At 37.4% G+C, this 12,364-nt stretch overlaps 1 protein-coding gene across 8 annotated transcripts in view; it reads right to left on the bottom strand.

The window, feature by feature from the left end:
• Window positions 1-8,162: 8,162 nt before the first annotated feature.
• The window catches only part of NTNG1 (netrin G1), a 152,448-nt gene continuing 148,246 nt past the window's right edge, over window positions 8,163-12,364 (bottom strand). For 2 of the 8 annotated variants that reach the window (XM_048947106.1, XM_048947105.1), the window contains one exon: window positions 8,167-10,882. In XM_048947106.1, coding sequence (XP_048803063.1) covers window positions 10,656-10,882 — 227 coding nt within the window. In that variant the 3' untranslated portion in view covers window positions 8,167-10,655. Of the gene's footprint in view, window positions 10,883-12,364 lie in introns of all 8 variants that reach the window. The other 6 variants (XM_048947110.1, XM_048947107.1, XM_048947111.1 and 3 more) reach the window with 4 other exon arrangements.

Genomic DNA, 12,364 nt, shown 5'->3' with positions numbered 1-12,364 from the left:
TTTTAGTGTTTTACTGTTTTTTACATAGGTTGCTCCAAAAGCAATGCCTCCTATTTATTGCCATGGAAATGACAACAAATAGAGCACAATATCACTGTTGGGTAGAGCAAATTCTCAGCTACAAAAAAATTTTTCAAAAAATACATACAAAACATACATACAAAAATTTTTTTCAACACAGTCAACACCATCAGCTATGCATTTTCATCAGTGATGAATAAGAGCCTGCATGCCATGGTTATAACACTGGCGTCAATGACCTGCTATCATCACTGCTGAAACGTACCGTCCACTGACTCACATCCACTGTTTGGTCACTGTAAATATTCAGCAAGTGTCAATGAATGTCAATGGGTGCCATTTTTTCCACATGGAGGAATTCAGTGACACATCTTTATTTCATAAGCACTTACATGTCAGATGCCATTTTGTCAGACTGCCCCTCTACTGCCATCTGTCACACAGAACAAAACATAATGCAGTATTGTGTGAAGGCTCAACCTCTACTGCTATAACACTGACTGTTGTTGTGGACTGACATATTAAAATAGGAGGCATTACTTTCAGAACAGCCCTGGTAATTTCTCAGAGTGTTAAGATGTCTCCCAGTATTTTTACTCATATACAATATCCCTTCAAAAATGTAGCTGCTCATTCTAACCTAAAACTGATGCTAAAGAGAAAACCTGAAACTTCACAATCAAATGTATGAGGTACTTATCACAACATTGAAATTCCAAGCATGGAAGGCAAAGAAAATGTTTTGGGAGGTGTGATGTAAAACAGTCTTAGATAATTTGAAGTAAGTGGGTGGCAAATACATGCAGATGGAAGACTATTTAATTTCAGACATGTATAATTTGCATGGAGTAGGAAACTGTTGGTCTCAGTACTTAATGCAATGGGCAAGGTGTCAGAATCAATCTCTCTTGCTTTAATTGAATTTGTAAGTCTCTCAACATCTTCAGGCTCCGATCCTTAAGAATGAAATGGTCAGAGCATGCCTCCCTGCCTTAGAGTAGTTTATGAGTCTAACCTTAGTAAAGCCTGGATGATAGATGTTGTCAGGAAACAAGAAACCTGTCAAAAAATTGTTCACCAGTAAACCTTCTTCGTTTAGTCATTGTTCCTTAAATCCTACGTGATAAGAGAGTTGTAAAAGTAGTTGTGGCCCTCTACCACATCTAGGGATGCAAAAGAGTGCTGCCAAGACTAATTCATAACTACTGATACACCTACGTTTTGCCTGTGGGAGATCTCTAGGGGAAAGTAATAAATATATTTTATGAGAGCATAGAAAGATCTCTGAAATAAGGGAGGAGAGCAAGCTGTAGTATGGCAAAGGAAGGCAGTATAATGAATGTAATTATCCAAATGTCTCACCTGCCAGTTGTCTCATCCTACCAAGCAGCAGCAGTTGGAGGGTAAGATATGTTAATAAGAAGTGTATTGAATGGATTGGTGAAGCTGTTCAGAGCCAAGTTCAGTCCACTGTTGAGCACTGAGACAGCAGATGCCAAAAGAAGGCCTGAAGGAAAAAATGTTCTCTTTTGAATATTTGCATTCCATTTTTCTAAGGCGTTCTAAGAATTACATTTCATTTTGGAGGTGCATGATGAAAAGCAGAAGTAACCTCTGCTTTGGCCTGAGTGACGTTTGCCACTTGGTTTTTTGGAGCTGCTAAATTCACAGCTGAAGCCAGCACAGAGTCCATGATAAAGCAGAGGTGGTGTTGAATGTCCTAGGATCTGCCAGCAGGTAAGTTAGCCGTTTCATCAGACAGGAGTTGAAATCCTCAAGCAGAGTGTCTTGTCTGTGCGAGGCTCAAGTTCTGCAATATCCAAACCAGTTATTACAGTGATAAACACTGTGGCTGTGAAACTGAGACTTCAGTATCAAAACTTGTCTTTTCCGTGAGGTCCTAACATAATTATACGATTCTAGTCTGAGGACAACTTACTCTCCTTCTTTCTGCAGTGCTCTGCAAGTTTTGGGTTTCCCCCATATATTTTAGCTCTTGAGAGCAGTGGATTTTCCTTGCTGTCTTCCTCCTTTTGAACTCCAGCGTTTCTTTCATACGCACTTCCTTTGGGACTTGAGATAAAATTTGTGTGTGAGTAGTACTGAGAACTGAATTTTTCCTCTTAGATTTGATCCTGTTGGTTTACTCTTTTTTTCCTTTTTTTTTAGTAGCCTCTGCTCCTGTGTAGTATGGGCTCCAGTTTTAATTCCTATATTAAACCTTGTATGTTTCTCTACTGTTAAATTGAAGAAAGTTTCAAAAATTGAGTAGCTGAAGACTGTTCCCTGATATGACTTAAAAATTTAGTAGGTGAAGAAATCTCATCTTATGAATGTGATGGTATTTTGTTTTGTCTTTATTTATTTGTTTATTGACATATTGGTTTTGATTTGTGCTGGGCATAAATATAATGGATCTGTTTAGCAGAAAGGAAATAACAAACTAAATTATTTTAGTGCCTGAAGTCCAAATTTATTAGTTTGTTTTTGTTAAGTAAGAGCACTTTTACTTTTTGCTGTCATTAAAATAGCTTCTACCTTTGAGAAATCCATTAGAGATCATGATTATTAATAACCAGATTATTGTCTTTAGTTCATCAACCACGATGGACTACTAAGTCTCATTCAAAAAAGTATGTAAATAATAAATTATTTGACCTTAGTGTTTATGATCCCTAATAAAATATCAGAGGAGGGATAATTTTACACCATTTAGGATGCACGCATTTGTGTCCCACAGGTCACTTATGAAAACACTCACTGATTTGATCTCTGTTCTGAAGAAGGAGGTGCGAAATTTTGTTTAAGTATGTTATGCAACTATTATGTTATCTGTGTACTAAGGATAATGATAAATACAACCAAAGCTACTAAGAAATTTTCTGTACTTTTGTGTATAGCATTTGATTGATATCCAGTGTGGTGTACAGCATAGGCAGTAGGCTTGTGGAACAATTTTTCTAATTTTGCTGCTTGTCTTTTGGGTTGTTAGTAGGAAACTCTGTTCACCTTTCAAGGACACAGTTTCCTCATTGCTATTAAAGGATAAACAATACATAGTTTCTATTTAAAGTATCAGAGCATTCATAAGGTGCGGAGATCAACAGTTTTGTCTGTGTGCTCTTCCCTGAATGCTTTTGAAGCATCGCATGTGATAAATACAAGTGCTTTGACACCGTGTTGATGTGTATCATAGGAAGCTTGTATGAATTTTACCTTGTGTTTTATTTAGCTGAAGTAAATAAATACACCTTTCTATTCAGAGTGTTTATGGAATCCACTCAAAGACAGCCCAACCTTTTCAATGACAGCTCTCAGTACTGTCAATAATAAAAAACAATTGCAGCCACTAGTTTTTCAGATGCAAAGTGAACTTTATTCTGCCTACATATACATGGATAGAAATCTTTTCATTTACGGGTCTAGGTAACACTAAAAACAGACTTTGAGATGTGTGAAAGCATCAACCAGATCAAGGCCCTTTTAAATAAGGGAAACTTGAACTATGGCTTCCATAAATTTCAGAGTAAGGGCCTGAATGAGTGTCCATGTGATGAATATATATATATTTTTGCAAGTTTTGAGAAGATGCAGTATTTGACTCCCGAATGTTAAGAATGCATTGATCTCAAGGCAGTTGATATCCCAATCAGAAAAGGTTCCAACTGTTTTTTGATAAATTTGAACTTTCTTTTCATGACAGGCACAAGTATCCTGCAAATGTTTCCTGCTGCAGTGCATTAATTGGGTCTAGAATAGTGGCTGAGAAACGCTTTATGAATGAGGTATCATTCCTCTAGTGATGTTATGCATCTGAATTCCACAGGTTGTAAAGTAATTGTATGTAAGGTACTCTGTGATATCACAAGCGGATAAATGTCTCCTCTTTGACTTGTTAAAAAGAAAATATTTACTAAGACATTTTGGATTCAGTGGGTTTAATGATAATTATATTGAAATTATGTAATGTGCATGACAGGAGTGAGAAGTACAGTGGTACATGGGGAAGTTATTTGAAAGGATTTTATACTTTTTTTTTTTTAAAGACTACGTTTTGAAGAGATTAATGTGAAATTTTTTGTTTTGTTTTTAATGCTGTTATTTGCCAATATAAAGTTCTGTAGCATAGATGAGAAGCTTTTCTTTCAGTCACTGTACTGAAGAACTGGAAAATACTAAAACTTCCATAGAATAAATGAGGGAAGTATGTTTGGATGCTGCTGAAAATGGAAGGGATGAAATAAAGAACATACTGCAAAGGTATCCAAACTAGGGATTTTGTGTTTGGTTTTGGGATAGGTTTGTGTGCTTATATCAATTATAACTTGAAATACTTAAGGGAATTCACAAAACACTTCCACCTCTATCAGTGCCTCTGTTATTTCTTCTCTCTGAAGAAGAGTACTTTTCTTAAGCTTTTCCTGCAGTCTTGAGCTGTAAAGAGTGCCAGTGTACAGACTTGCACTGATACCATTATTCTTGAAAGGTTTTGCTAAGATGTATGCATTTTAGAATTAACTTCTTTGTAGCTGGTTTCTTAGGTGTCACAAAGACCTGCACAGGGAATTCAAGTGAAAATGATGCAATGTGAGAAACAACGCTCATCTGAATTTGGTCTCTTTTTCTCAAAATAAGTGAGCAAATGTACATCCGTCACACTCTTCACTCTCCCCAAAATAACTGTTACTACTTCAATTTCTCAACAATGGCTCACCTCTATTATAAAAATTCTATTTCCTGTGACGACAGTAAGCTTGAATGTGTTTGTATGTACAGCAGATCCACTTAGCAGCACAGTGTAAGCAGCAGATATCTCAGTAAATTAACTAGCACATGCACGCACATTCGTGCACATAAACAGGGTTATACTAGGGAAATAATGTCTGGTATGTCCTAGGGTGAGATGTGGTTGCCCCTGGTGATAGATGTAGTTTTTATACTATCGTGTTGTGCTTTCTGCAACTGGACTGTCACTCCATTCTGCTGACTGCTGCAGAACTCTGATTCAGTGCATTTCTATGATGTGATCTTTATCCTGGTCCTTCTCAGAAATGCTAGCAATGCATGAAGGAATTCAATCCCAAAGGCCTTACAGTCTGTTTAGATCTGCAGATTGCATAATATTAGTCTTTGCTGTCTTCTCTGAGAATGTAGAATTTCTCTAGCTGTGTTTCATCACATACACGTTTTGTTCTGTATATGTAACAGTAGTCAGAAAAGCAGTGAAGGAAAACATGCTTTGTACTAGAATGTCATTTATTGCACACTGTGGCAAAAATGGTGCATGCATCTCCGTGAACGTGCTGTACTGGTGATAAACCTTCATTTCATTAAGTGAAATGCACCATATGCTGCAAAATACTGCTGTTCTTTGCTTTTTTCATACTCCTTTTATGTTCTGTTTGTTCTGATACTAAATAATGGTGAGAAAAGTACTGAGTTGGTTAACTCAGTACTGGACTGCTGACTCCCCTCCGTGGTTAAACAAAGATCAAGAAATCTAGCATCTTATGATCACTATGCCCCAGATGGCCTCCAACCTTTATATCCCCCACAAGACCTTATCTGTTAACAAATAGCAGGCCCAGGATTTTGCTTCCCCTTGTCACCAGCTGTGTCAGGAAGTTATCTCCCACACACTCTAGGAACCTCCAGGACTGTTCACTGTCTGCTGTATTATAAATCCAGCTGATGTCTGGGAAGATGAAGTATCCCAGAACAACGGGGAGAGACCTTAAGACTTCACCCAACTGTCTAAAAACTGTCTGTCTGCCTCTTCATCCTGGCTGGGTGGCCTGTAGCAGACTCTCAAGATAATATCAGTCTTATTGGCCTTCACTTTTATTCTGACCCACAAGCTCTCAACCCTATCATCGCCATCATTAATTTCCATACATTCACATTATTTCTTAACATAGAGGGCTGCACCACTGCCTATCCTGCCTTGCCTATCTCTTTTGAAAAGTCAGTAGCCATCCATCACAGGACTCCAGCTGTGTGACTCATTTCACCATGTTTCCATGATGGCTACTATATTCTACTACATACTACTTTCCAACTGCACAATGGCCTCCAGCTCCTCCTGTTTATTACCCATGCTGCATGGATTAGTGTAAAGGCACCTGAGCTGGGTCTCCTTTTGAGTGGCAGTAGCCCTAATAGCCTCATGACCATACTCAGATGTTTCCACAGCCACCAACCTCACACCAACTCTCAAGTTCTTCCTACAAAAGGGTGAGTTGTCCAGGTATTAATCATATTTAGTTCCTCATCATTCCCTGCAACTGGAGGGATACAGGAGAACAGAACTTGTGCTCCCAAACCCTTTGCCTATTGCCCCAAGGCTCTGAAGTCCTTTTTCAAAGTCTTTAGGGAAGTTCTTTCTATATTATCACTGTCTACCTGAAACAACAATGGGGATAGCAATCTGAGGGCTGAACTAGGGAAGGAAGTTTCTTCCTCATGTCATGGGAGTGGGAGTGTAATTGGGCTCACTAGAACAGAGCCTGTATGTCCCAGGAAGCAGCAGACCTCTCTGTGTAGAGGATCTGGTCTACATATTGGCCCTTCTGCTCCCTTCAGCAGTGAGTCACCAATGATAATGACCTGCCATTTTTTCTTTGCTGATGAGGTTTTAATGCTAAGTGAGGTCTGGTTAGACTTCGGTAACACCACCAACTGGGGAGAACCATTCTCACCACCAAATAATTACACTTCCATTTTTCTTTGAAGTGAAATTGTTTTGTAATATTTACATTTGTAACTTTGCATTCATAAGGAAAAATGTGAGGGCTGGGCTGGAGGCCGGCTGAAAATCTGGTCTTGCATATTCTGCAAAAAAGTATTACTCAAATTTCTCACAGGTGAATAAACTGCATGCGTGGGTGAATCTAGTTAATTCCATAGTTTAATAAACCTAGAATCCCAATGAGGCTATAACAAATTCCCCTAGTGTCTTGGAGTTATGAGAAAGATGTATAAAATTATATGCAAGCAGAAGAGTTCTTTCTAAATATGAAGAGGTTTTTTGCGCGTTATATTTTTTTTGTTCTATTTGCAATGTGAAATAACTTCTTGTCTGTGGTTACCATGATTAAGTAGTAGATCGTTTATTGTGCGAGGGCAATATCTGGCATCAACATGCATCCAGCCACTTTTTTCTTCTTTGAATAATTTGTTTTTGAAACAGTTTGTAGCTTTAAGATAAATGTGTCTGTCTTAACATCCCTCTGAGAAGAATGGTTATTTATGCAAGTGGAAATTTCTGCTGCTTCCTCATCAGAGAGCAGTGCCTTGTCTTAAATTGTGCCATCTTAATAAGTCACATGTGGATCACAGATCAGAACCCATTCTATAGTTAGAAACACAACAATTGTGTGTTGGCTAGGAGTTATGCATTTCTCGAAACAACTGAAAGCAATGTAACTGCCTAAGTTTTCTGTACAAATGTGGAGTTCTTGGATGGTAAACCTTCCACGATAGAAATATCAAATAGAAAAGGATAATTCCACACTGGGCTCTTTTTGCTGTGTCTTGATGCAGAACCAAAATCCTAGGTTAGCAGATTTATTTATTTATTTATTTATTTATTGTGAGAGTATTATGTATACATTTGCTATTTTACTGGCATTCACAGGGACAAGATAGTTCTTCCAAGAAATCTGGAGTTTGTTGGAAAGGATGTGTGCATTCAGACGTAAAATAAAGCAACTCCATGTTATCATGAGAAGATCCCACTATATCCCCAGCAAAAGGAATCTGTTTTTTTGTTTGTTTGTTTATAGCTTCTGAATTGAGGAACAGCTTCTGCCTTTATTTTCCACTGAATTCCACTGAATAAGCGGGTAAATGTTAATATCCTCCTCTCTCTAAAAATCTGCATGGATTTTTACAACAATAGTTGAAACAAAATAGCAGAAACTGGCCTTCAAAATTTTCAATTAGTTAAGATCTTTGGAATTCAGATGGAAAAAGAATGAAGCTGAAGGAAATGATGGTCAGTAACTTTCCACTGAATGAACTCCAAAAATCATAGTTTTATTAATAGGTGAGAGAGGATAAAATGCACAAAATAGTAGCTAAATTTCTGGGAAGCCATATACTCTGTGCTAGTTTAGAAGATCATAACTACGTGAAATTGAAATGAAACTGAATTGATTACAATCTGATATTTGCTACACTTCAGCACTGCTGGCAGAATCTCATCCATCTAACTAAACGTGCATAACATGCTTTCTTAGCACTTTCACAAAGTCTTGAGTTCGTAATGGCAGTTTAAGTGCATCTTTTCCAGTTATTACACAACACAAATTTGGTCTGTGCTAATAAAACGTAAGAAAAATTAAAATACACATTTTAATATTAGAAGTCTATTTAATTATAGCTAATGCCTTTACCTGTATTAGCACCTATATTTTTCATTGAGTCTGCATTATAATTTTCCGTTTATTATTGTGAACATTCTTTTAATGTATACCTGTAATCTAATGTAGACCATGGCTAGTAGACACCCAAGCTCTAAATTTGTCTTATTCTTATCGTAGCCCACCCACCAAAAGAGAATTCTGGTGTGAGCAGTAAACATTCTACATGGAAGGTCAAGGTGACAACCTCTGTATTGCAGTGAATTTGCAGTGAATCTGAATTGCTGCAGTCATCAGAATCTTTAAGAAATGAAGGCCTGCTGTGTCTGCCTGTTTCTTGAGAGTAAGTACTGGCCTGAAAAACATTCCTCAGCAAAAGAGCTTATCCAAGAAGGCAGTGCCCTAAATTCTGCTCTGCTCACCGGCAACCAGGTAAAATTTATTTCTCTCAGGATTTTTTTTTTTTTGCTAATTAACTGTTTTCTAGATGAGGTGATTATGTTGGTAAACTATTTAAAGCCATTATGATGAAAATTGCCAGGAAATGAATTCACACAGTCTTGGTGCCTCTTGATTTATTTATTTATTTATTTTTTTCCAGGGCTTTGAAACACTGCTGAGGTTTTGGCTTACCTATCTTTTCTTGCTATTAATTTCTGTCACACTCAGTAATTGACCTAATAAAGGCAAAGGCAAGAATTTATTATACCCTGGGCAATACTTAACATCAACTTTATTTGCTGGAGCAGCGCTTCTAATCTACAAGCTGCTGTACGTTTTGACAGTCCTTCTAAATATTAAATTTGACTCTATTAAATGTTGAATCTTATGTTTTTGGTTGCTGCTGTTTTTGCAGTTTCTAAGGCAGACTAGTACATATATAAACGTATCATTTTAATGAAGCTTTTGGAGAAACAAGCTGTGGCTGTATCTATTTTGTTACTGCCAAAATCCATGAAAACTCTGTGATATAAAGACTAGTTTCTGTAATGCTTTGTGAATTAGTTTGAAATAATTCCTGTGATGTCTTGAGAGAACAAAGATGAGAACTATTCAACTTTTCATACCTCTCCCACGCTTAGGATTTGATGAAATTTTCCTTAGGCAAGTTTGTTTAAAATGGTTTGCAGAAATACAGTAAAAATTAAAACCAGGTTAGATTTTCATGCAGTAATCTTCACTGTTGAATCTGTTTTTCTACCATGTATCAGACGGTACAATCATCTATCACCCCCAGAAAAAGTCTGAAGAAATAGTACTACGTGATCCTGGAATTGTTTATGCAGGAATTTTTATTCTTGGAAATCTTTCAGTGTTAAAGCAACAAGAAAACATATAGAATGTCCTTTGGTGGAATCTTATTACACTCGTTATATATGTAAACTGATATTCTTTGATGCCAGCACGTTGCCCATACAGAGAAATCTCTGCACAATTAAATGAAAGGTAAAAGAAAAGGACTAAATAAAAAGTAATTTTTCTCTTATCTGATTAGAATTAAATACATTAACAAATTGTCTGGTAACACAAATAGGCAATAATACAAAAAATCTACATTGTACATTATTTCAAGAAAAATAACTTCATTTGAATACAAAAGGATAAATACACTTTTTGTCCTATAGCCACTCTTGTACAGTAGGTGAACACGGCATCGTACTGATGCGGTGCTGCTAAGGTATACAAGGATATGACTGGCTTGAGTTTTATTGAGGGGGCTGTTACACATGTGCATCACTAACATCAGACAAAGAAATCTTTCAACCAACAAGGGTTACAGAGCAACGTTCACTAAAGCACAGGTTGGAGAGGATTCGGGGACTGAAGCAGGCCAATATGGCAGCTTTTACAGATTTCCTTATACCCACAATGCACTGACAGCAAAGAATGCCTTTATTTGGTTGGTCCACACACTGGGCGGAGGTACAGCAGCGCACCAGAGAGGAGTAGCAAATGTTTTTCGTTTCCCTTTTCCCGTTTTGGGGCTGTCCAAGCTGTTTGTCCTCTGTGAGCCTGGCAGCCAGCACTGATTGGGCAGAGCAGGAGCTGCCAGCCCATCTCCGGTTGTGGTGAGCAGTCTTGACTCAGAGTGCCGTCCATAACTGATTAATATGGCTTAGTTCAGTTAGGCCTTCCAAGTTTGTATGTGTTATTTTTTTCTTTCTTTTTCCTTTTTGAGATTTCAGTAGCAAACACTTGGATTTTGTTTTGTTTTCATGTGGCATGTTCTTTTGAAGCAGTCCAAATACAATGCCATTGACCAAACAAAGCCTAGCACATGTGAAGTCTGGCTGCTCCTAGTAGGGCCATCAGCAGTAATAAGGGACTGTGGGATATTGCCCCCTGGGTGGAGCTTTGGCTGCAGCCTCCTGGATCCCGTTCACACTTAAGCTTCTCACATAAGATGCCAGTGTAGGCTGGAGGGCACTGGCACCGCACGTTGTTGATGCATGTCCCTCCATTCTGGCAGTGCAGGAGCTCATTGTCGCACACATTTGCTGCAAGACAGCAGGGGAGGGAGCAAGAGAAAAGCAGAATAAATACCAGTTCATCTACAGGAAAAGTCTGCATGGAAAGCAAAATTAAAATGCCGTGGCTCATCTCACACCTCCCTCCTCTTCCTGAGACATGGGAACAGGGGAAACAATCTGGTTTTTAAACACTTCACATTGGAATTTTGGTATTTTATTTGCTAGTTTTCCATCTTTTCTAATCAGTAGTCTTGGGGAAACTTATCGTTCACTTCAGACCATTGAATATTAATGAATTAATATTAATAATGAATTAATAATGAATTATGTATATTAATACCCGCTTTGTGCCAGTGTCTGCGTTTTTATAGTTTCTACTAAAGTGGAACTGTAGGGATGCTGTTACTTGAAAGGGACAAGGTATCCAAAGCATTTGGGCAACGCAAACAGTGTAAAAAATGCAACATGGCTTTACTAAAGTGAAAAAATCTGTATGAGAAGGCAAGATTTTATAACCAAGAACTGTGCGTATCAATGATCTGAATAAAAATATGCAAAAAAGATAAGGCAAGCGCAGGCAGGAAAATCAGCATGCTATCCAATGGGGATTTTATGCTATGTGCATACGGAAATAAAAGATAGTTATTTCCATTACAGATCAAATATTTCTTCTTAATTAGATTTGCTACTTTGGTACAAGGGGTAACTGGCAACTCAAAACTATCTTGGTTAGACATTTTAGCCCAATAGAATGACTTCAGAAGTCAGATTTGACAAAAGATTTGAGAGAAAATAACACAGGCAGCAGCTACATAGTATTTTCTATTTGAAAATCCGGCAGCTTTGTTTTTTTAAACTATCAAAATATTTCATTTGTTAAATATGTAGAGACAAGAGGAACACAGTACTTGAATGTGCCAATCTGTTTTATTTTGGAGAACAACAATGGTAAAATATGTCCTATGTATACAGCTCTGTCTTCCACAGGAGTGTTAATTTTAGTAAAGATTTGCACCTCCTATTTAAGCAGGATGTGACAGAAGAAACTTTCCCTCAGGGAACTAGAGAACGGTTTGGTTGAGACAGTCTCAGCATTATATGCTGTTTATACATATATTAGCCTGGAAATAACCTTAATAATTCAGACTAAGGGAAAATTATTCTTAATTTCACTTAAAACATTCTATTTAGCTCTTCAAAATTGTGTATAGCAGTTTTATAGATGTTAATTTCTTTTTTTTAAAAAATGCAGTTTTATCAGAACTAAAATCCAAGCAGCCCAAGCCCTTAAGTGATGCTGTTCTACATAAATCTGTACAATTTTGTGTTCTCAGAATATTACTGGCAATGTTTTATGTCCAGGCCTTCATTCCAAAAAAGAAAAATTCTCTGGACTTTGGAAGGATGCTGAGAAAGGGTTTTCTAATCTTCTGCATCCATGTGAGCCAAATAATAACACAATGTTAGAAACTTACACAGATCTAATTGAGAGAGAGCAGCTAAACTATC

This window comes from Lagopus muta, chromosome 5 (genome assembly GCF_023343835.1).
Source record: "Lagopus muta isolate bLagMut1 chromosome 5, bLagMut1 primary, whole genome shotgun sequence".
Taxonomy (NCBI): Eukaryota; Metazoa; Chordata; class Aves; order Galliformes; family Phasianidae; genus Lagopus; species Lagopus muta.
This window is presented reverse-complemented; position numbering and strand designations above follow the sequence as displayed.